At 39.3% G+C, this 26,899-nt stretch overlaps 1 protein-coding gene across 3 annotated transcripts in view; it reads right to left on the bottom strand.

Annotated features, from left to right (window-relative positions):
* Positions 1-26,899, bottom strand: part of LOC106589143 (protein CBFA2T1) — a 173,420-nt gene that overhangs the window by 62,670 nt on the left and 83,851 nt on the right. For 2 of the 3 annotated variants that reach the window (XM_045709646.1, XM_045709647.1), the window contains exons 2-4: positions 17,258-17,398; positions 8,335-8,579; positions 1-13 (exon numbers count right to left, since the gene is read on the bottom strand). The exon at positions 1-13 is cut by the window's left edge and continues 77 nt beyond it. In XM_045709646.1, coding sequence (XP_045565602.1) covers positions 1-13; positions 8,335-8,579; positions 17,258-17,398 — 399 coding nt within the window. Of the gene's footprint in view, positions 14-8,334; positions 8,580-17,257; positions 17,399-20,525; positions 20,550-26,899 lie in introns of all 3 variants that reach the window. The other variant, XM_045709648.1, reaches the window with a different exon arrangement.

Genomic DNA, 26,899 nt, shown 5'->3' with positions numbered 1-26,899 from the left:
TTAACGTGGAATTCTGGGTCAGAGAAATAAAGAGAGAGAGAGAGAGAGGGAGAGGGAGAGAGAGAGAGAGAGAGAGAGAGAGAGAGAGAGAGAAAACAGAGGGAGAGAGAGGGAGAGAGAGAGAGAGAGAGAGAGAGGGGAGAGAGAGGGAGAGAGAGAAAAAAAACAGAAAGAGAGTAAACAGAACGAGAGTGAGAAAGAGAGCAAGAGAGAGAGAGAAAAAAGATAATTACTTGACACATTGGAAATAAGTTACGAAAAACAGAGCAAATTAGAATGACATTTGTCCCTAACCAGAGAGTACACAGTGGCAGAATACCTGACCTCTGTGACTGACCCAAAATTAAGGAAAGCTTTGACTATGTACAGACTCAGTGAGCATAGCCTTGCTATTGAGAAAGGCTACCGTAGGCAGACCTGGGTCCCAAGAGAAGACAGGCTATGTGCACACAGCCCACAAAATGAGGTGGAAACTGAGCTGCACTTCCTAACCTCTTGCCAAATGTATGACCATATTAGAGAGACATATTTCCCTCAGATTACACAGATCCACAAAGAATCTGAAAACAAACCCAATTTTGATAAACTCCCATATCTACTGGGTGAAATACCACAGTGTGCCATCACAGCAGCAAGATGTGTGACCTGTTGCCACAAGAAAAGGTCAACCAGTGAAGAACAAACACCATTGTAAATACAACCCATATTTATGTTTATTTATTTTACCTTGTGTACTTTAACCATTTGTACATCATTACAACACTGTATATAGACATTATATGACATTTGAAATGTTTTTATTCTTTTGGAACTTCTGTGAGTTTAATATTTACTGTTAATTTTTTATTGCTTATTTCACTTTTGTTTATTATCTACTTCAATTCGGCAGGGTAGCCTAGTGGTTATAGTGTTGGACTAGTAACTGAAAGGTTGCAAGTTCAAATCCCTGACCTGACAAGGTACAAATCTGTCGTTCTGCCCCTGAACAAGGCAGTTAGGGTTGTTCCTAGGCCGTCATTGTAAATAAGAATTTGTTCTTATCTGACTTTCCTAGTTATAAAACCCAAAAACTTGCTTTGGCAATGTTAATATAAGTTTTCCATGCCAATAAAGCCCATTGAAAAGAGAGACGGAGAAAGAGAGAGACCTGAATACATATGGAATACATTATGTGATAATAAGTTATTGGAAGCTAACCATGTCCTGCCAGGGATTGAATGATTTTAGTTTAATGGAAGACATATGGAGAGACGCAGGGAAAGTCTAGGGACTGGCAGGCAGAGCTAGTTGTTCAATACATCGTGCATTAGCATTAGCATTAGCATTAGCATTAGCATTAGCATTAGCATTAGCATTAGCATTAGCACCACTAACACCAGAAGACTCTGGTCAAAAGCACTGCACTATGAGTTCATTCTGATACTATTCAGACCCCTTGACTTTTTCCACATTTTGTTACGTTACAGCCTTATTCTAAAAATGATTAAATTGTTTTTTTCCCCTCATCAATCTACACACAATAACCCATAATGACAAATCAAAAACAGGTTTTTAAACATTTTTGCTTATAAAAAATAACAAAAAAAACTAATCGGAAATATCACATTTACATTAGTATTCACACCCTTTACTCAGTACTTTGATGAAGCACGTTTGGCAGCGATTACAGCGTTGAGTCTTCTTGGGTATGACGCTACAAGCTTGGCACACTTGTATTTGGGGAGTTCCTCCCATTCTTCTCTGCAGATCCTCTCAAGCTCTGTCAGGTTGGATGGGGAGCGTTGCTGCACAGCTATTTTCAGGCCTCTCCAGAGATGTTAGATCGGGTTCAAGTCCGGGATCTGGCTGGGCCACTCATGGACATCCGAAGCCACTCCTGCATTGTCTTGGCTGTGTGCTTTGGGTCGTTGTCCTGTTGGAAGGTGAACCTTCCCCCCAGTCTGAGGTCCTGAGCACTCTGGAGCAGGTTTTCATCAAGGATCTTTAAGTACTTTGCTCCGTTCAGCTTTCCCTCGATCCCGACTAGTCTCCCAGTTCCTGCTGCTGAAAAACATCCCCACACCATGATGCTGCCACCACCATGCTTCACCGTAGGGGCTGGTGCCAGGTATTCTCCAGACGTGATGCTTGGCATTCAGGCCAAAGAGTTCAATCTTGGTTTCATCAGACCAGAGAATCTTGTTTCTCATGGTCTGAGAGTCTTTAGGTGCCTTTTGGCAAACTCCTTGGGGGCTGTCATGTGCCTTTTACTGAGGAGTGACTTCCGTCTGGCAACTCTACCATAAAGACCTGATTGGTGGAGTGCTGCAGAGATGTTGTCCTTCTGGAAGGTTCTCCCATCACAACAGAGGAACTCTGTGACCATTGGGTTCTTGGTCACCTCCCTGACCAAAGCCCTTCTCCCCCGATTGATCAGTTTGGCCAGGCGGCCAGCTCTAGGAAGAGTCTTGGTGGTTCCAAACTTTTTTCCATTTAAGAATGATGGAGGCCACTGTGTTCTTGGGGACCTTCAATGCTGTGGAAATGTTTTGGTACCCTTCCCCAGATCTGTGCTTCGACACAGTCCTGTCTTGTAGCTCTACGGACAATTCCTTTGATCTCATGGCTTGGTTTTTTGCTCTGACATGCACTGTCAACTGTGGGACCTTATATAGACAGGTGTGTGCCTTTCCAAATCATGTCCAATCAATTGAATTTACCACAGGTGGACTCCAATCAAGTTGTAGAAACATCTCAAGGAAACAGGATGCACCTGAACTCAATTTCGAGTCTCATAACAAAGGGTCTGAATACTTATGTAAATGTAAAGGTATTTCTGTTTTTTATTTGTAATGAATTTGCAAAAATGTCCAAAAAACAGTTTTTGCTTTGTCTTAATGGGGTATTGTGTGTAGATTGCTGAATTATTTATTTTCTCATCAATTTTAGAATAAGGCTGTAACGTAACAAAATGTGGAACAAGTCAATGGGTCTGAATATTTTCTGAAAGCACTGTATACTTATTGTTAGTGCATTTGCAAACAAATTCTAAAACCAGATTTCGCTTTGTCATTATGGGGTGTAAATTGCTGAAGATTTGTTTGATTTAATCCATTTTAGAATAAGGCTGTAACATAACAAAATGTGGACAAAGTCCAGGAGTCTGAATCCAGTGTATGGGGAATAGGGTGCCATTTTGTAACATGTCTTTCACCATACAGTACATAGTACAACTGTTTCTCTAGAGCTGTGGTTCCCAAAAATGTTGAGTTTTTTCTTTGTATAGTCCCGTATCCCTTCAAACATTAAACCTCCAGCTGTACCCCCTCTAGCACCAGGGTCAGCGCACTCTCAAATGTTTTTTTTTTTTGCCATCATTGTAAGCCTGCCACACACACACACACTATACGATACATTTATTAAACATAAGAATGAGTGTGAGTTTTTGTCTCAACCCGGCTCGTGGGAAGTGACATAGAGCTCTTAAAGGACCAGGGCACAAATTATAATATAATAATAATCAATAATGTTGCTCTTTATTTACATATAACACTGTATGTGTTAATCTGAGAAGGGTGAGCTTGAAAGGATGTACATAACTCTGCAATGTTGGGTTGTATTGGAGAGAGTCTCAGTCTTAAATCATTTTCCACACACAGTCTGTGTCTGTATTTAGTTTTCATGCTAGTGAGGGCCGAGAGTCCACTCTCACATAGGTACGTGGTTGCATAGGGCATCTGTGTCTTAACAGCGCGATTTGCCAAAGGCAGGATACTCTGAGCGCAGCTAAATCCAGAAATCTGGCAGAGGCTTCTGATTAAATTCAATTTTCACAGAACCGCTCTCTTGTTCAGACATCGGTAAGTGGACTGGAAGCAGGGCATGAAAAGGGATAACGAATCCAGTTGTTCGTGTCTTCCGTTTCGGATGCATAATTGCGCACCCAACTCATTCAGGTGCTTTGCTATATCACATTTTACATTGTCCGTAAGCTTGAGTTTATTTGCACACCAAAAAAATCATACAGTGATGGAAAGACCTGTGTGTTTGTCCTTGTTATTAATGCAGACAGAGAAGAGCTCCAACTTCTTAATCATAGCCTCAATTTTGTCCCGCACATTGAATATAGTTGCGTAGAGTCCCTGTAATCCTAGATTCAGATCATTCAGGCGAGAAAAAACATCACCCAGATAGGCCAGTCGTGTGAGAAACTCGTCATCATGCAAGCGGTCAGACAAGTGAAAATAAAGGTCAGTAAATAAAACGTTAAGCTCGTCTCTAAATAAAAACAAACGTGTCAATACTTTGTCCCTTGATAACCAGCGCACTTCTGTATGTTGTAAAAGCGTTACATGGTCGCTGCCCCATATCATTGCATAGTGCAGAAAATACACGAGATTTCAGGGGCCTTTTGCTTTAACAAAGTTAACCATTTTCACTGTAGTGTCCAAAACGTCTTTCAAGCTGTCAGGTATTCCCTTGGCAGGAAGAGCCTCTCGGTGGATGCTGCAGTGGACCCAAGTGGCGTTACCACTCCACTATGTCTCCCTGTCATGGCTTTTGCGCCATTAGTACAGATATCAACACATCTTGACCACCAATGTCCATTTGATGTCACAAAGCTCTCCAGCACTTTAAAAATATCCTCTCCTGTCCTGATTTGCAGAAGAGGGTGTCTTCCTTAATTGACCCCCATAAACGTAACGGACATATACCAGGAGCTGTGCCAGGCCCGCCACGTCTGTTGACTCATCCAGCTGTAACGCATAGCATTCACTGGCTTGTATGCGAAGCAGTAATTGTTTCAAAACATCTCCTGCCATGTCACTGATGCGTCGTGAAAAAGTGTTGTTTGATCAAGGCATTGTCTGTATAGTTTTTGGGGCCTTTTTCCCCCAGCATTGTCCCAGCCGTATCCACGGCAGCAGGAAGAATTAAGTCCTCCACAATAGTATGGGGCTTGCCTGTCCTAGCCACTCTGTAGCTCACCATATAAGACTATTCTAGCCCCTTCTTATTAATGGTATCTGTTGCTTTTATACATGTCTTACTACTCGAAAGTCGTCTTTATTCTCGCTCAAAAAACTCCTGTGGCTTATTATCCAAATGGGCATGTTTTGTATCTAAATGTCTGTGGAAGAGTGAAGGTTTAATCGAGTTGTGAGATGGTACTTTAGCACATATAACACACTGTGGCTGAGGAAAGGCACTACTCCCAATATAAGAGAACCCCAAATCAATGCAGTTCTCATCATATTTGCGTCTTTTCGATGGTCCAACGTCCCTGTCTGTTGTTCGGTGCTTTCCTGGGTAAGGGGGCAGTAGCTCTTCAGCTGCATCAGATTCACAACTGTCAGTGTCCATGCTAGCTGGGCTAACAACACATGTAGCATTACTGATGCTAGCATTGGATGTGCTCGTGGAAGCAGAACAACTTGTGTCGTCGACAAGTGCAGGTGTAGTGCTGCTGGTAGTATCAGGTGTAGTACTGCTGGTAGTAGCAGGTGTAGTACTGCTGGTAGTAGCAGGTGTGGTACTGCTGGTAGTAGCAGGTGTAGTACTGCTGGTAGTAGCAGGTGTAGTACTGCTGGTAGTAGCAGGTGTAGTACTGCTGGTAGTAGCAGGTGTAGTACTGCTGGTAGTAGCAGGTGTAGTGCTGCTGGTAGTAGCAGGTGTAGTACTGCTGGTAGTAGCAGGTGTAGTACTGCTGGTAGTAGCAGGTGTAGTACTGCTGGTAGTAGCAGGTGTAGTACTGCTGGTAGTAGCAGGTGTAGTACTGCTGGTAGTAGCAGGTGTAGTACTGCTGGTAGTAGCAGGTGTAGTACTGCTGGTAGTAGCAGGTGTAGTACTGCTGGTAGTAGCAGGTGTAGTACTGCTGGTAGTAGCAGGTGTAGTACTGCTGGTAGTAGCAGGTGTAGTACTGCTGGTAGTAGCAGGTGTAGTGCTGCTGGATGTAGCAGGTGTAGTGCTGCTGGTAGTAGCAGGTGTAGTACTGCAGGTAGTAGCAGGTGTAGTACTGCTGGTAGTAGCAGGTGTAGTACTGCTGGTAGTAGCAGGTGTAGTACTGCTGGTAGTAGCAGGTGTAGGGCTGCTGGTAGTAGCAGGTGTAGTACTGCTGGTAGTAGCAGGTGTAGTACTGCTGGTAGTAGCAGGTGTAGTACTGCTGGTAGTAGCAGGTGTAGTGCTGCTGGTAGTAGCAGGTGTAGTGCTGCTGGTAGTAGCAGGTGTAGGGCTGCTGGTAGTAGCAGGTGTAGTACTGCTGGTAGTAGCAGGTGTAGTGCTGCTGGATGTAGCAGGTGTAGTACTGCTGGTAGTAGCAGGTGTAGTACTGCTGGTAGTAGCAGGTGTAGTACTGCTGGTAGTAGCAGGTGTGGTACTGCTGGTAGTAGCAGGTGTAGTACTGCTGGTAGTAGCAGGTGCAGGTGTAGTACTGCTGGTAGTAGCAGGTGTGGTACTGCTGGTAGTAGCAGGTGTAGTGCTGCTGGTAGTAGCAGGTGTAGTACTGCTGGTAGTAGCAGGTGTAGTACTGCTGGTAGTAGCAGGTGTAGTACTGCTGGTAGTAGCAGGTGTAGTACTGCTGGTAGTAGCAGGTGTGGTACTGCTGGTAGTAGCAGGTGTAGTACTGCTGGTAGTAGCAGGTGTAGTGCTGCTGGTAGTAGCAGGTGTAGTACTGCTGGTAGTAGCAGGTGTAGTGCTGCTGGTAGTAGCAGGTGTAGTGCTGCTGGTAGTAGCAGGTGTAGTGCTGCTGGTAGTAGCAGGTGTAATACTGCTGGTAGTAGCAGTTGTAGTGCTGCTGGTAGTAGCAGGTGTAGTGCTGCTGGTAGTAGCAGGTGTAGGGCTGCTGGTAGTAGCAGGTGTAGGGCTGCTGGTAGTAGCAGGTGTAGTGCTGCTGGTAGTAGCAGTAGTACCAGTAGAGCTGGTAGTAGCAGGTGTAGTGCTGCTGGTAGTAGCAGGTGTAGTGCTGCTGGTAGTAGCAGGTGTAGGGCTGCTGGTAGTAGCAGGTGTAGTGCTGCTGGTAGTAGCAGTAGTACCAGTAGAGCTGGTAGTAGCAGGTGTAGTGCTGCTGGTAGTAGCAGTAGTACCAGTAGAGCTGGTATGTGTCTCTATGGACACGGGAATTACTATTTTTTACCTGTTTATCTATATCTCCTAACAGCCTGAGAACATGTATTATTTCCAGATTATATTTTCCAATCTCTCAATGTCTTCCCCTGTTTACTTCTGTTAATATGTGTTGGACCAGAGAGTCTCTCTGTCTCTCTCTCTCTCTGTCTCTCTCTCTCTCTCTCTCTCTCTGTCTCTCTGTCTCTCTCTCTCTCTGTCTCTCTGTCTCTCTGTGTGTTTCCATATTGCCAGATCTACTGAACTCCCCCACCCTGTAACATCTCAGCTAAGAGGAGAGGATAGAACTCCCCCACCCTGTAACATCTCAGCTAAGAGGAGAGGATAGAACTCCCCCCACCCTGTAACATCTCAGCTAAGAGGAGAGGATAGAACTCCCCCACCCTGTAACATCTCAGCTAAGAGGAGAGGATAGAACTCCCCCACCCTGTAACATCTCAGCTAAGAGGAGAGGATAGAACTCCCCCACCCTGTAACATCTCAGCTAAGAGGAGAGGATAGAACTCCCCCCACCCTGTAACATCTCAGCTAAGAGGAGAGGATAGAACTCCCCCCACCCTGTAACATCTCAGCTAAGAGGAGAGGATAGAACTCCCCCACCCTGTAACATCTCAGCTAAGAGGAGAGGATAGAACTCCCCCACCCTGTAACATCTCTAGGCTCTCAGAGGAAAATTAGGCAAGTACTGCCCCTCCATCTCCTCCTCCTTCCCCTCCCCCACACATCCTACCCCATCTCATGCTTCTCCCCCTCCTCCTCCTCCCCTACGTCCTCCCCCATGTTGTCCCCCATCTCATGCTTCTCCACCCCCTAATATACCATACCTGATTCTAATTATTAGCTGGTTGATAAACTGAATCAGGATAGTTACAACAGGTTGGAGCGGAAACCTACAGGAGGGTATCTCTCCAGGAACAGGGTTAGAGTTAAAACCTAAAGGAGGGTATCTCTCCAGGAATAGGGTTGGAGTTAAAACCTACAGGAGGGTATCTCTCCAGGAACAGGGTTGGAGTTAAAACCTACAGGAGGGTAGCTCTCCAGGAACAGAGTTGGAGTTAAAACCTACAGGAGGGGTATCTCTCCAGGAACAGGGTTGGAGTTAAAACCTACAGGAGGGTATCTCTCCAGGAACAGGGTTGGAGTTAAAACCTACAGGAGGGGTATCTCTCCAGGAACAGGGTTGGAGTTAAAACCTACAGGAGGGCATCTCCCTGGTTTACAGTATAGACTCACCACCAGCCCCAGCACCAGCGTGCGGACGCGTTCTCCGATCTCGGGCGAGATATCGTTGCCGAACTGCTGTAGAGTTGTGAGGAAGCGTTTGAGCTTGCTGAGCTGCCGGGCGCCGCACGCCAGAGGGAGCAGCTGATTCGCCAGCGAGGAAGAAGAGGAGGAGCTAGGCACGTTGCTGAAGACGTTGGGAGGCGAGGGAGCTCCATTTAACGCCGTGGGGGAGTGGCTGTTGTTGCTGTTGGTTACTGTAGACACAAAGAACATTGAGAAAAACACACTAGAGTTAAACACAACAATATAATACCACTAGGGTTAAACACAACAATATAATAACACTAGGGTTAAACACAACAATATAATACCACTAGGGTTAAACACAACAATATAATAACACTAGGGTTAAACACAACAATATAATAACACTAGGGTTAAACACAACAATATAATACCACTAGGGTTAAACACAACAATATAATACCACTAGGGTTAAACACAACAATATAATACCACTAGGGTTAAACACAACAATATAATACCACTAGGGTTAAACACAACAATATAATAACACTAGGGTTAAACACAACAATATAATATAACAACACTAGGGTTAAACATAACAATATAACCTAATACCACTAGGGTTAATCACAACAATATAATACCACTAGGGTTAAACACAACAATATAATACCACTAGGGTTAAACACAACAATATAATACCACTAGGGTTAAACACAACAATATAATATAATAACACTAGGGTTAAACACAACAATATAATACCACTAGGGTTAAACACAACAATATAATACCACTAGGGTTAAACACAACAATATAATATAATAACACTAGGGTTAAACACAACAATATAATACCACTAGGGTTAAACACAACAATATAATACCACTAGGGTTAAACACAACAATATAATACCACTAGGGTTAAACACAACAATATAATAACACTAGGGTTAAACACAACAATATAATATAATAACACTAGGGTTAAACACAACAATATAATATAATACCACTAGGGTTAAACACAACAATATAATATAATAACACTAGGATTAAATACAACAATATAATACCACTAGGGTTAAACACAACAATATAATATAATAACACTAGGGTTAAACACAACAATATAATACCACTAGGGTTAATCACAACAATATAATACCACTAGGGTTAAACACAACAATATAATACCACTAGGGTTAAACACAACAATATAATATAATAACACTAGGGTTAAACACAACAATATAATACCACTAGGGTTAAACACAACAATATAATACCACTAGGGTTAAACACAACAATATAATACCACTAGGGTTAAACACAACAATATAATATAATACCACTAGGGTTAAACACAACAATATAATACCACTAGGGTTAAACACAACAATATAATACCACTAGGGTTAAACACAACAATATAATACCACTAGGGTTAAACACAACAATATAATACCACTAGGGTTAATCACAACAATATAATACCACTAGGGTTAAACACAACAATATAATACCACTAGGGTTAAACACAACAATATAATAACACTAGGGTTAAACACAACAATATAATACCACTAGGGTTAATCACAACAATATAATACCACTAGGGTTAAACACAACAATATAATACCACTAGGGTTAAACACAACAATATAATAACACTAGGGTTAAACACAACAATATAATACCACTAGGGTTAAACACAACAATATAATAACACTAGGGTTAAACACAACAATATAATACCACTAGGGTTAATCACAACAATATAATACCACTAGGGTTAAACACAACAATATAATACCACTAGGGTTAAACACAACAATATAATACCACTAGGGTTAAACACAACAATATAATACCACTAGGGTTAAACACAACAATATAATAACACTAGGGTTAAACACAACAATATAATATAATAACACTAGGGTTAAACACAACAATATAATAACACTAGGGTTAAACACAACAATATAATACCACTAGGGTTAATCACAACAATATAATATAATAACACTAGGGTTAAACACAACAATATAATATAATACCACTAGGATTAAACACAACAATATAATATAATACCACTAGGGTTAAACACAACAATATAATATAATAACACTAGGGTTAAACACAACAATATAATACCACTAGGGTTAAACACAACAATATAATACCACTAGGATTAAACACAACAATATAATACCACTAGGGTTAAACACAACAATATAATACCACTAGGGTTAAACACAACAATATAATATAATAACACTAGGGTTAAACACAACAATATAATATAATACCACTAGGGTTCAACACAACAATATAATATAATACCACTAGGGTTAAACACAACAATATAATAACACTAGAGTTAAACACAACAATATAATATAATAACACTAGGGTTCAACACAACAATATAATATAATACCACTAGGGTTAAACACAACAATATAATAACACTAGGGTTAAACACAACAATATAATAACACTAGGGTTAAACACAACAATATAATACCACTAGGATTAAATACAACAATATAATACCACTAGGGTTAAACACAACAATATAATACCACTAGGGTTAAACACAACAATATAATACCACTAGGGTTAAACACAACAATATAATACCACTAGGGTTAAACACAACAATATAATACCACTAGGGTTAAACACAACAATATAATATAATACCACTAGGGTTAAACACAACAATATAATATAATACCACTAGGGTTAAACACAACAATATAATAACACTAGGGTTAATCACAACAATATAATACCACTAGGATTAAACACAACAATATAATATAATAACACTAGGGTTAAACACAACAATATAATATAATACCACTAGGGTTAAACACAACAATATAATAACACTAGGGTTAAACACAACAATATAATACCACTAGGGTTAATCACAACAATATAATACCACTAGGGTTAAACACAACAATATAATATAATACCACTAGGGTTAAACACAACAATATAATATAATACCACTAGGGTTAAACACAACAATATAATATAATAACACTAGGGTTAAACACAACAATATAATATAATACCACTAGGGTTAAACACAACAATATAATATAATACCACTAGGGTTAAACACAACAATATAATACCACTAGGGTTAAACACAACAATATAATATAATACCACTAGGGTTAAACACAACAATATAATACCACTAGGGTTAAACACAACAATATAATATAATACCACTAGGGTTAAACACAACAATATAATACCACTAGGGTTAAACACAACAATATAATAACACTAGGGTTAAACACAACAATATAATATAATAACACTAGGGTTAAACACAACAATATAATACCACTAGGGTTAAACACAACAATATAATACCACTAGGGTTAAACACAACAATATAATACCACTAGGATTAAACACAACAATATAATATAATAACACTAGGGTTAAACACAACAATATAATACCACTAGGGTTAAACACAACAATATAATACCACTAGGGTTAAACACAACAATATAATATAATAACACTAGGGTTAAACACAACAATATAATACCACTAGGGTTAAACACAACAATATAATATAATACCACTAGGGTTAAACACAACAATATAATATAATAACACTAGGGTTAAACACAACAATATAATATAATACCACTAGGGTTAAACACAACAATATAATATAATACCACTAGGGTTAAACACAACAATATAATACCACTAGGGTTAAACACAACAATATAATATAATACCACTAGGGTTAAACACAACAATATAATACCACTAGGGTTAAACACAACAATATAATATAATACCACTAGGGTTAAACACAACAATATAATACCACTAGGGTTAAACACAACAATATAATATAATACCACTAGGGTTAAACACAACAATATAATACCACTAGGGTTAAACACAACAATATAATACCACTAGGGTTAAACACAACAATATAATAACACTAGGGTTAAACACAACAATATAATACCACTAGGATTAAATACAACAATATAATATAATAACACTAGGGTTAAACACAACAATATAATATAATAACACTAGGGTTAAACACAACAATATAATACCACTAGGGTTAAACACAACAATATAATACCACTAGGGTTAAACACAACAATATAATATAATAACACTAGGGTTAAACACAACAATATAATAACACTAGGGTTAAACACAACAATATAATACCACTAGGGTTAAACACAACAATATAATACCACTAGGGTTAATCACAACAATATAATATAATACCACTAGGGTTAAACACAACAATATAATACCACTAGGATTAAACACAACAATATAATACCACTAGGGTTAAACACAACAATATAATATAATAACACTAGGGTTAAACACAACAATATAATACCACTAGGGTTAATCACAACAATATAATATAATACCACTAGGGTTAATCACAACAATATAATACCACTAGGGTTAAACACAACAATATAATATAATAACACTAGGGTTAAACACAACAATATAATACCACTAGGGTTAAACACAACAATATAATACCACTAGGGTTAATCACAACAATATAATATAATACCACTAGGGTTAATCACAACAATATAATACCACTAGGGTTAATCACAACAATATAATACCACTAGGGTTAAACACAACAATATAATATAATAACACTAGGGTTAAACACAACAATATAATACCACTAGGGTTAAACACAACAATATAATACCACTAGGATTAAACACAACAATATAATATAATAACACTAGGGTTAAACACAACAATATAATACCACTAGGGTTAAACACAACAATATAATATAATACCACTAGGATTAAACACAACAATATAATACCACTAGGGTTAAACACAACAATATAATACCACTAGGGTTAATCACAACAATATAATACCACTAGGGTTAAACACAACAATATAATACCACTAGGGTTAATCACAACAATATAATACCACTAGGATTAAACACAACAATATAATACCACTAGGGTTAAACACAACAATATAATACCACTAGGGTTAAACACAACAATATAATATAATAACACTAGGGTTAAACACAACAATATAATAACACTAGGGTTAAACACAACAATATAATATAATACCACTAGGGTTAAACACAACAATATAATACCACTAGGGTTAATAACACAACAATATAATACCACTAGGGTTAAACACAACAATATAATATAATAACACTAGGGTTAAACACAACAATATAATAACACTAGGGTTAAACACAACAATATAATAACACTAGGGTTCAACACAACAATATAATACCACTAGGGTTAAACACAACAATATAATACCACTAGGGTTAATCACAACAATATAATACCACTAGGGTTAAACACAACAATATAATACCACTAGGGTTAAACACAACAATATAATAACACTAGGGTTCAACACAACAATATAATATAATAACACTAGGGTTAAACACAACAATATAATATAATAACACTAGGGTTCAACACAACAATATAATACCACTAGGGTTAAACACAACAATATAATACCACTAGGGTTAAACACAACAATATAATATAATAACACTAGGGTTAAACACAACAATATAATATAATAACACTAGGGTTAAACACAACAATATAATACCACTAGGGTTAAACACAACAATATAATAACACTAGGGTTCAACACAACAATATAATACCACTAGGGTTAAACACAACAATATAATAACACTAGGGTTAAACACAACAATATAATATAATACCACTAGGGTTAAACACAACAATATAATAACACTAGGGTTAAACACAACAATATAATATAATAACACTAGGGTTAATCACAACAATACAATACCACTAGGGTTAAACACAACAATATAATATAATACCACTAGGGTTAAACACAACAATATAATATAATACCACTAGGGTTAAACACAACAATATAATAACACTAGGGTTCAACACAACAATATAATACCACTAGGGTTAAACACAACAATATAATAACACTAGGGTTAATCACAACAATACAATACCACTAGGGTTAAACACAACAATATAATATAATACCACTAGGGTTAAACACAACAATATAATATAATACCACTAGGGTTAAACACAACAATATAATAACACTAGGGTTAAACACAACAATATAATATAATAACACTAGGGTTAAACACAACAATATAATATAATACCACTAGGGTTAAACACAACAATATAATAACACTAGGGTTAATCACAACAATACAATACCACTAGGGTTAAACACAAAAGCAGAATAGAAAACAGTTGGTTTATTCCTGGAATTCAGAACCACTTATTCTGAATGGTTTACAACACAATGGAACAGTGTAATAGATGTTGGCTATTTGTGCATTAAATAACGTATTCTTCCATTCAACAAACATGTTAAGTGTGTATGTGTAACATACAGATATAAGTAAGACAGCAAAGTGCATTGACTAATGAGATTAGACAGTCTGATCAATTTCCCAAACACACACACACACACACATATTTCCAATACTGGGAGAAACAAGGCAATTAACCTACATCTGGTAACAAATAACACAAAGCTAGGAAATCAAAGCAGCGTCTATGTTAAACCTTCCTTCAGTGTGTAGTATAGTATAACTCTAACCCTTCAGTGTGTAGTATAGTATAACTATAACCCTTCAGTGTGTAGTATAGTATAACTATAACCCTTCAGTGTGTAGTATAGTATAACTCTAACCCTTCAGTGTGTAGTATAGTATAACTCTAACTCTTCAGTGTGTAGTATAGTATAACTCTAACCCTTCAGTGTGTAGTATAGTATAACTCTAACCCTTCAGTGTGTAGTATAGTATAACTATAACCCTTCAGTGTGTAGTATAGTATAACCCTTCAGTGTGTAGTATAGTATAACTCTAACTCTTCAGTGTGTAGTATAGTATAACTATAACCCTTCAGTGTGTAGTATAGTATAACTCTAACTCTTCAGTGTGTAGTATAGTATAACTCTAACCCTTCAGTGTGTAGTATAGTATAACTATAACCCTTCAGTGTGTAGTATAGTATAACTATAACCCTTCAGTGTGTAGTATAGTATAACTCTAACTCTTCAGTGTGTAGTATAGTATAACTCTAACCCTTCAGTGTGTAGTATAGTATAACTTTAACCCTTCACTGTGTAGTATAGTATAACTCTTCAGAGTGTAGTATAGTGTTGCTTTAAAGACTGCTCATTGCTCCAAAGACACGCTTTCATGAGTTTATAATTTACTGAGTTATAATTACTGAGTTACTGAGTTACTAAGTTACGATTACTGAGTTACTGAGTTATGATTACTGAGTTACTAAGTTACGATTACTGAGTTACTGAGTTATGCTTACTGAATTACTGAGTCATGATTACTGATTTACTGAGTTATGATTACTGAGTTACTGAGTTACTAAGTTATGATTACTGAGTTACTGAGTTGTGATTACTGATTTACTGAGTTACTAAGTTATGATTACTGATTTACTGAGTGATGATTACTGAATTACTGAGTTATGATTACTGATTTACTGAGTTATGATTACTGAGTTACTGAGTTACTAAGTTATGATTACTGATTTACTGAGTTATGATTACTGAGTTACTGAGTTACTAAGTTATGATTACTGAGTTACTGAGTTATGATTACTGAGTTACTGAGTCATGATTACTGAGTTACTGAGTTACTGAGTCATGATTACTGAGTTACCGAGTTACTGAGTCATGATTACTGAGTTACCGAGTTATGATTACTGAGTTACTGAGTTACTGAGTCATGATTACTGAGTTACTGAGTTATGATTACTGAGTTACTGAGTTACTGAGTCATGATTACTGAGTTACTGAGTTACTGAGTCATGATTACTGAGTTACCGAGTTATGATTACTGAGTTACTGAGTTATGATTACTGAGTTACTGAGTTATGATTATTGAGTTACTGAGTTATGATTACTGAGTTACTGAGTCATGATTACTGAGTTACTGAGTCATGATTACTGAGTTATAATTACTGAGTTACTGAGTTACCGAGTTACGATTACTGAGTTACTGAGTTACTGAGTCATGATTACTGAGTTACTGAGTTATGATTACTGAGTTACTGAGTTACTGAGTCATGATTACTGAGTTACTGAGTTACTGAGTCATGATTACTGAGTTACTGAGTTACTGAGTCATGATTACTGAGTTACTGAGTTACTGAGTCATGATTACTGAGTTACTGAGTTATAATTACTGAGTTACTGAGTTACCGAGTTACGATTACTGAGTTACTGAGTTACTGAGTCATGATTACTGAGTTACTGAGTTATGATTACTGAGTTATGATTATTGAGTTACTGAGTCATGATTACTGAGTTACTGAGTCATGATTATTGAGTTACTGAGTTATGATTACTGAGTCACTGAGTTACTGAGCCATGATTACTGAGTCACTGAGTTACAATTACTGAGTTACTGAGCTATGATTACTGAGTTACTGAGTTACTACTCCTTGTATATAGGCCCATTATTAGTTTTATTGTTTTACTATGTCCTTTTTATTTCACAAACGACTGTATACGCTTTTAACAGTAAAGTCTAAACCTGTTTTATTTGGCGCATGTGACCAATAGGATTTTATATTTTATTTGATAGTGTTTTAACTGTCTCATAGTGATATCAGGATACACTATCCGTTTCATGTGATGCTGCCACATATCTAGCTCCCCAGCTGGTGTGTGTGTGTGTGTGTGTGTGTGTGTGTGTGTGTGTGTGTGTGTGTGTGTGTGTGTGTGTGTGTGTGTGTGTGTGTGTGTGTGTGTGTGTGTGTGTGTGTGTCAGTACTTACATGTAGTAGGTGTGTAGGAGCTGGTTCGAGGGGCTCCCTGGGTGGTTGGAGGAGGAGGAGGCATGGTGGATGGAGTTAACCTGGATTGTGTTTTCACATCCGCAGGTGAGTTGGGCATAGTGGAGCACTTCTCAGTGTGATCTGGAGACACAGAGTTTTAGATACAAGTAGGTAACATGGATATTTAGATACATGTAGGTAACATGGTCATGTAGGTAACATGGTCATTTAGATACATGTAGGTAACATGGTCATGTAGGTAACATAGTCATGTAGTTACGTGTAGGTAACATGGTCATGTAGGTAACATGGTAATTTAGATACATGTAGGTAACATGGTCATGTAGGTAACATGGTCATGTAGGTAACATGGTCATTTAGATACATGTAGGTAACATGGTCATGTAGATACATGGTTATTTAAATACATGTAGGTAACATGGTCATGTAGGTACGTGTAGGTAACATGATCATTTAGATACATGTAGGTAACATGGTCATGTAGGTAACATGGTCATTTAGATACATGTAGGTAACATGGTCATGTAGGTAACATGGTCATTTAGATACATGTAGGTAACATGGTCATGTAGGTAACATGGTCATTTAGATACATGTAGGTAACATGGTCATGTAGGTAACATGGTCATTTAGATACATGTAGGTAACATGGTCATGTAGGTAACATGGTCATTTAGATACATGTAGGTAACATGGTCATTTAGATACATGTAGGTAACATGGTCATTTAGATACATGTAGGTAACATGGTCATGTAGATGTATTTATGGTCATTTAGATACATGTAGGTAACATGGTCATTTAGATACATGTAGGTAACATGGTCATGTAGGTACGTGTAGGTAACATGGTCATTTAGATACGTGTAGGTAACATGGTCATGTAGGTACGTGGTTATTTAGATACATGTAGGTAACATGGTCATGTAGGTACATGTAGGTAACATGGCCATGAAGGTACGTGTAGGTAACATGGTCATGAAGGTACGTGTATGTAACATGGTCATTGAGATACATGTAGGTAACATGGTCATGTAGGTAACATGGTCATTTAGATACATGTAGGTAACATGGTCATGAAGGTAACATGGTCATTTAGATACATGTAGGTAACATGGTCATGTAGGTAACATGGTCATTTAGATACATGTAGGTAACATGGTCATTTAGATACATGGTTATTTAGATACATGTAGGTATCATGGTCATGTAGGTAACATGGTCATTTAGATACAAGTAGGTAACATAGTAATTTAGATACATGTAGGTAACATGGTCATGAAGGTAACATGGTCATTTAGATACATGTTTGAAACATGGTCATTTAGATACATGTAGGTAACATGGTCATGTAGGTAACATGGTCATTTAGATACATGTAGGTAACATGGTCATTTAGATACATGGTTATTTAGATACATGTAGGTAACATGGTCATGTAGGTAACATGGTAATTTAGATACATGTAGGTAACATGGTCATGTAGGTAACATGGTCATGTAGGAAACATGGTCATTTAGATACATGTAGGTAACATGGTCATGTAGGTACATGTAGGTAACATGGCCATGAAGGTAACATGGTCATTTAGATACATGTAGGTAACATGGTCATTTAGATACATGGTTATTTAAATACATGTAGGTAACATGGTCATGTAGGTACATGTAGGTAACATGGCCATGAAGGTAACATGGTCATTTAGATACATGTAGGTAACATGGTCATTTAGATACATGTAGGTAACATGGTCATGTAGGTAACATGGTCATTTAGATACATGTAGGTAACATGGTCATGTAGGTACGTGTAGGTAACATGGTCATGTAGGTAACATGGTAATTTAGATACATGTAGGTAACATGGTCATGTAGATACATGGTTATTTAGATACATGTAGGTAACATGGTCATGTAGGTAACATGGTCATTTAGATACATGTAGGTAACATGGTCATTTAGATACATGTAGGTAACATGGTCATTTAGATACATGTAGGTAACATGGTCATGTAGTTATGTGTAGGTAACATGGTCATGTAGGTAACATGGTCATTTAGATACATGTAGGTAACATGGTCATGTAGATACATGGTTATTTAGATACATGTAGGTATCATGGTCATGTAGGTACGTGTAGGTAACATGGTCATTTAGATACATGTAGGTAACATGGTCATGTAGGTAACATGGTCATTTAGATACATGTAGGTAACATGGTCATGTAGATACATGGTTATTTAGATACATGTAGGTAACATGGCCATGTAGGTACGTGTAGGTAACATGATCATTTAGATACATGTAGGTAACATGGTCATTTAGATACATGTAGGTAACATGGTCATTTAGATACATGTAGGTAACATGGTCATTTAGATACATGTAGGTAACATGGTCATGTAGGTAACATGGTCATGTAGGTAACATGGTCATGTAGGTAACATGGTAATTTAGATACATGTAGGTAACATGGTCATGTAGGTAACATGGTCATTTAGATACATGTAGGAAACATGGTCATGTAGGTAACATGGTCATGTAGGTAACATGGTCATGTAGATACGTGTAGGTAACATGGTCATTTAGATACGTGTAGGTAACATGGTCATGTAGGTACGTGTAGGTAACATGGTCATTTAGATACGTGTAGGTAACATGGCCATGAAGGTAACATGGTCATTTAGATACATGTTTGAAACATGGTCATTTAGATACATGTAGGTAACATGGTTATGTAGGTAAGATGGTCATTTAGATACATGTAGGTAACATGGTCATGTAGGTACGTGTAGGTAACATGGTCATTTAGATACGTGTAGGTAACATGGCCATGAAGGTAACATGGTCATTTAGATACATGTTTGAAACATGGTCATTTAGATACATGTAGGTAACATGGTTATGTAGGTAACATGGTCATTTAGATACATGTAGGTAACATGGTCATGTAGGTACGTGTAGGTAACATGGTCATTTAGATACGTGTAGGTAACATGGTCATGTAGGTAACATGGTCATTTAGATACATGTAGGTAACATGGTCATGTAGGTAACATGGTCATTTAGATACATGTAGGTAACATGGTCATGTAGGTAACATGGTCATGTAGATGCATTTATGGTCATTTAGATACATGTAGGTAACATGGTCATGTTGCAAATGCATTCATCCAGATCTGTACACACAGAGGAGAACATATACAGTTTTAGATATACACTATAGGCTAATATCAAAAAACAACTCACAGAACTGTCCACAGTGACAGTATTCTGTTGAAAAGAGACAGAGGGAGAAATGACACACTGTTAGACAACTATTATATGATGAACATTTATTTAGCTAGGTAAGTCTTTGAGAACACATTCTCTCTCTGATAATATACTGATCCACATGGTTGAGTAGTAGAGCCTTGAGTTCTAGCAGACGTATGACGTGTCACACAGGCTGAAACACATTATCGCCTTTCTCAAGTGGCCGATCAGGGGACAGTGGGCTTAGGCGCGTGCACTGGTCGCCCCCGTCTTTCTTTTTTTTCCTCTATTTACCGAAACGCAGATTCCCGGTCGGAATATTATCGCTTTTTTACGAGATAAATTGCATAAAAATTGATTTTAAACAGCGGTTGACATGCTTCGAAGTACGGTAATGGAATATTTAGACATTTTTTGTCACGAAATGCGCCATGCTCGTAACCCTGATTTACCATTTCGGATAGTGTCTAGAACGCACGAACAAAACGCCGCTGTTTGGATATAACGATGGATTATTTGGAACCAAACCAACATTTGTTATTGAAGTAGAAGTCCTGGGAGTGCATTCTGATGAAGAACACCAAAGGTAATAACATTTTTGTTATAGTAAATCTGATTTTGGTGAAGGCTAAACTTGCTGGGTGTCTAAATAGCTAGCCCGTGATGGCTGGGCTGGGTTCGCCCTGTACTAGCACCCCGCTCGTACAGGGCTGCTAGTTCCACCCAGCCAGGACGGGTTGTGCAGGAGGTGCGAGCAAGACCACCTGTGCGCCTCCATGGCCCAGTCTGTCCGGTTTCCGCCTCTCGTGCTGACCCGGAAATGAGTACCTCCAGTCTGGCACGACCAGTACCAGCACCACGGATCAAGCTTCCCATGAGTCAGCCTAGTCCTATTCAGCCTGTTCCCGCTCCTCGCACTAGCCCTGAGGTGCGTGTCCCCAGGCTGGTACCTCCACTACCAGCCCCACGCATCAGGCTTCTAGTGCGTCAGACCGGCAATAGTGCCTCGTCCAGAGTGTCCGGCACCAGTGTGCAGTCCAGAGTATCCGGCACCAGTGTCTAGTCCGGAACCGAGGGAGACTGCCTGTGACCCGGAACCGAGGGGGTCTGCCTGTGACCCGGAACCGAGGGGGTCTGCCTGCGACCCAGAACCGAGGGGGACCGCCTGCGACCCGGAACCGAGGGAGACCGCCTGCGATCCGGAACCGAGGGAGACCGCCTGCGACCCGGAACAAAAGGGGTCTGCCTGCGACCCGGAACTGAGGTAATCTGCCTGCGACCCAGAACCGGTTGAGTCTGCCTGCGACCCGGAACCGGTTGAGTCTGTCAACGATCCGGAACCAAGTGAGTCTGTCGACAATCCGGAACTGAACAAGTGTATATTTAACCTGTTGGGGGTAGGGGGCAGTATTTACACGGCCGGATAAAAAACGTACCCGATTTAATCTGCCCAGAAACTAGAATATGCATATAATAATTGGCTTTGGATAGAAAACACCCTAAAGTTTCTAAAACTGTTTGAATGGTGTCTGTGAGTATAACAGAACTCATATGGCAGGCAAAAACCTGAGAAGATTCTGAACAGGAAGTGCCCTCTCTGACCATTCCTTGAGCTTCTTGACTCTGTTTATTGAAGACTGAGGATCTTTGCTGTAACATGACACTTCCTACGGCTCCCATAGGCTCTCAGAAGGCGGGAAAAAGCTGAATGATGTAATTCAAGCCCCAGGCTGAAACACATTAGCGCTTTTGGCAAGTGCTCTATCAGAGGACAATGGGCTGAGGCGCGTGCACGAGTCGACCCCATGTTTTTATTTTCTTTCGTCTTTGAACCTAAACACAGATTCCCGGTCGGAATATTATCGCTTTTTTACGAGAAAAATGGCATAAAAATTGATTTTAAACAGCGGTTGACATGCTTCGAAGTACGGTAATGGAATATTTAGAATTTTTTTGGTCACGAAATGCGTCGTGCGCGTCACCCGTCTTTACCATTGGGATAGTGTCTTGAACGCACGAACAAAACAGAGGATATTTGAACATAACTATGGATTATTTTGAACCAAACCAACATTTGTTATTGAAGTAGAAGTCCTGGGAGTGCATTCTGACGAAGACAGCAAAGGTAATAACATTTTTCTTATAGTAAATCTGATTTTGGTGAGTGCTAAACTTGGTGGGTGTCTAAATAGCTAGCCCTGTGATGCCGGGCTATCTACTGAGAATATTGCAAAATGTGCTTTCACCGAAAAGCTATTTTAAAATCGGACATAGCGAGTGCATAGAGGAGTTCTGTATCTATAATTCTTAAAATAATTGTTATGTTTTTTGTGAACGTTTATCGTGAGTAATTTAGTAAATTCACCGGAAGTTTGCGGGGGGTATGCTAGTTCTGAACGTCACATGCTAATGTAAAAAGCTGGTTTTTGATATAAATATGAACTTGATTGAACAAAACATGCATGTATTGTATAACATAATGTCCTAGGGTTGTCATCTGATGAAGATCATCAAAGGTTAGTGCTGCATTTAGCTGTGGTTTGGGTTTATGTGACATTATATGCTAGCTTGAAAAATGGGTGTCTGATTATTTCTGGCTGGGTACTCTGCTGACATAATCTAATGTTTTGCTTTCGTTGTAAAGCCTTTTTGAAATCGAGCAGTGTGGTTAGATTAACGAGAGTCTTGTCTTTAAAATGGTGTAAAATAGTCATATGTTTGAGAAATTGAAGTAATAGCATTTCTAAGGTATTTGAATAACGCGCCACGGGATTCAACTGGCTGTTGAGTAGGTGGGACGATTTCATCCCGCCGACCCTAGAGAGGTTAACTATGACCTAAATGAGTCTGCCCACAGCATTGACCGGAAAGAGTCTGCCTACAATCCGCAACAGAGTGAGTCTATCTACGACCCGGAACCCAATGAGTCTGCCTACAGTCTGGAGGACAGTAGGCCGGAACCAGAGCCACCTCCAGGATAGGTGGGTTGGGGAGGGGGGGTGTAGCACTAGTGCCGTCGTTGACGGCAGCCACCCTCCCTTCCCTCCCTTTTTGTTTAGGGGGTGTTATTTTTTGGTGGTATTGGGGATTTTTGTGTTAAGGTGCATTCCGGGGTCTGCACCTTTAGGGGGGGGTACTGTCACGTCCTGACCAGCAGAGGGAGTAGTTGTGTAGTATTTTGGTCAGGACGTGGCAGAAGAAGTCTGTGTATGTGTTTTCTAGTATGTCTGTTTCTTTGTTAGTCTTGTGACTCCTGATTAGGAACAGCTGGAAATCGTTGTTCCTGATTGGGAGTCATATATTAGGAGTGTGTTTTTCACCTGGGGTTTGTGGGTTGTTGTTTTAGCACTGCTTTATGTTAGCTTGCTAACTGTTCCTGTCGCTCTATTGTTTTTTGTTTTTGTGTTCATTTTATTCATTTTATTCTAATTAAATAAAGATGAGCATTCACATCCCGTCTGCGTTTTGGTCATACATTCACCACGACAGCCGTGACACACACTGAAGCCTCAGGACCAGAACATCCAATCAATCAGAATAAACCAAATTACAACACAGTCAAAATAAAACTACATTATTTATTGGGAAACACAAGCACAAACACAAAGCAAAATGCAGTGCTATCTGGCCCTAAATCGACAGTACACCATGGCTAAATATTTGACCATGGTTACTGATCAAAACCTTATAAAAACCTTGACAAAGTACAGGCTCAGTGAGCACAGCCTTGCCATTGAGAAGGGTAGACACAGGAAAACCTGGCTCCCTGTAGAGGAAAGGCTGTGCAACCACTGCACAACAGCAGAACCTGAGACGGAGCTGCATTTCCTGACAAAACGTCAAAAATATAAAATATTTAGAGTGTCATTTCCCCAAATTTGAAACCCTTATTCAAGGTTTCAAAGACCTCTCTGATGAGGATAGGCTACCCGTCCTGTTGGGGGAGGACGCAGAGAGCTGTGTGTTGGCAGCGCACTACATTGCTGCCTGCCATAAGTTGAGGGACAGTGTCTGACAGACCAACCAACCTGCACATGTCCTCTACTGTATGGCTATTGTTATTGTTGAATGTATGGTTATTTTGACCCTTGGTTATTGTTGTTACTGTTGTCCCGTTGACAATTTTGATTCTCATTTTTATTTTTTTATATTGTAAATATCCAAAATAACCTTTGGCAATATGTATATTGTTACGTCATGCCAATAAAGCGAATTGAATTGAATTGAAAATTCAGACAGAGAGAGACAGAGAGAGTGAGAGACGGAGACAGAGAGAGTGAGAGACGGAGACAGAGAGAGTGAGAGAGACAGAGAGACAGAGAGTGAGGGAGACAGAGAGTGAGAGAGACAGAGAGTGAGAGAGACAGAGAGTGAGAGAGACAGAGTGAGAGAGACAGAGACAGAGAGTGAGAGACGGAGACAGAGAGACAGAGACAGAGAGAGAAAGAGAGAGTGAGAAAGAGAGAGTGAGAAAGAGAGAGTGAGAAAGAGAGAGATGGAGAGAGAGAGAGAGAGATACAGAGACAGAGAGAGAGAGACAGAGATAGAGATACAGAGAGATAGAGAGAGACAGAGATAGAGATACAGAGAGATAGAGAGAGAGAGAGACAGAGAGAGAGGGAGACAGAGAGTGCTCATTCCTCCATTTACCATCAGTACCATCATCATCATGCTGCCTGCAGTACAGAACAGCAACACTGTCTGTCTCTACCAACAGATACATGAGTAGTGGTGGTGGTGGTGGTGTCTCCTGTATTTTTATTAGTTTATTATGGATCCCCATTAGTTCCTGCCAAGGCAGCAGCTACTCTTCCTGGGATTTATTATGGATCCCCATTAGTTCCAGCCAAAGCAGCAGCTACTCTTCCTGGGGTTTATTATGGATCCCCATTAGTTCCTGCCAAGGCATCAGCTACTCTTCCTGGGGTTTATTATGGGTCCCCATTAGTTCCTGTCAAGACAGCAGCTACTCTTCATGGGGTTTATTATGGGTCCCCATTAGTTCCTGTCAAGACAGCAGCTACTCTTCCTGGGGTTTATTATGGGTCCACATTAATTCCTGTCAAGGCAGCAGCTACTCTTCCTGGGGTTTATTATGGATCCCCATTAGTTCCTGCCAAGGTAGCAGCTACTCTTCCTGGGGTTTATTATGGATCCACATTAGTTCCTGTCAAGGCAGCAGCTACTCTTCCTGGGGTTTATTATGGATCCCCATTAGTTCCTGTCAAGGCAGCAGCTACTCTTCCTGGGGTTTATTATGGATCCCCATTAGTTCCTGCCAAGGCAGCAGCTACTCTTCCTGGGATTTATTATGGATCCCCATTAGTTCCAGCCAAAGCAGCAGCTACTCTTCCTGGGGTTTATTATGGATCCCCATTAGTTCCTGCCAAGGCATCAGCTACTCTTCCTGGGGTTTATTATGGATCCCCATTAGTTCCTGTCAAGGCAGCAGCTACTCTTCCTGGGGTTTATTATGGATTCCCAGTAGTTCCTGCCAAGGCAGCAGCTACTCTCTCTGGAGTCCAGCAAATGTAAGGCAGTTCATACATTTTATTTTTAAATATTACAATACATTCACAGATTTCACAATACATTGTGTTCCCTCAGGCCCCTACTCCACCATTATCACATATCTACAGTAGTAAATCCAGGTTGCTGTGTGTGTACAGTGTGTATCTTATTGTGTGTGTGGTGTGCATGTGTCTGTGCCTATGTTTATGCTGCTTCAGTCCCCGCTGTTCCATAAGGTGTTTTTCTTGTCTGTTTTTTAACCTCTCTGGGGAAGGAAACAGTATTTTGACATCCGGATGAAAAGTGTGCCCAAAGTAAACTGCCTGTTACTCAGGCCCAGAAGCTAGGATATGCATATTATTAGTAGAGTTGGATAGAAAACACTCTAAAGTTTCTAAAACTGTTACAATAATGTCTGTGAGTATAACAGAACTCATTTGGCAGGCAAATCCCCGAGGACAAACCATCCAGGGAATTTTCTTTTTGAGGTCATAGGATTTTCCAATTGTTTTCTATGGGATGCCCTTTTCATAAGGAACCTGGTTGCAGTTCCTATGGCTTCCACTAGATGTCAACAGTCTTTAGAAATTGTTCGATGTTTTTCTTTTGAGAAATGAAGTAGACCTATTCATTGTAAGTGTCACTCGAGGTGGACTCTACTGTTTTGGTGTGAACTGGAGCACGCTACACGTTGTTTTTATCCGGTATTAGACACAGTTTATTCCATCTTATATTTTATCGATTATTTACGTTTTAGGGTACCTGAGGTTGGATTATAAATGTTGTTTGAAATGTTTGGACCAAGTTTACAGGTAACTTATTAGATACTTTGAAGGCATGTTGGGCGAGTTGAGACT

This window comes from Salmo salar, chromosome ssa27 (genome assembly GCF_905237065.1).
Source record: "Salmo salar chromosome ssa27, Ssal_v3.1, whole genome shotgun sequence".
NCBI lineage: Eukaryota > Metazoa > Chordata > Actinopteri > Salmoniformes > Salmonidae > Salmo > Salmo salar.
Note: the sequence above shows the minus strand (reverse complement) of the source record. Positions and strands in the feature narration are given on the sequence as shown.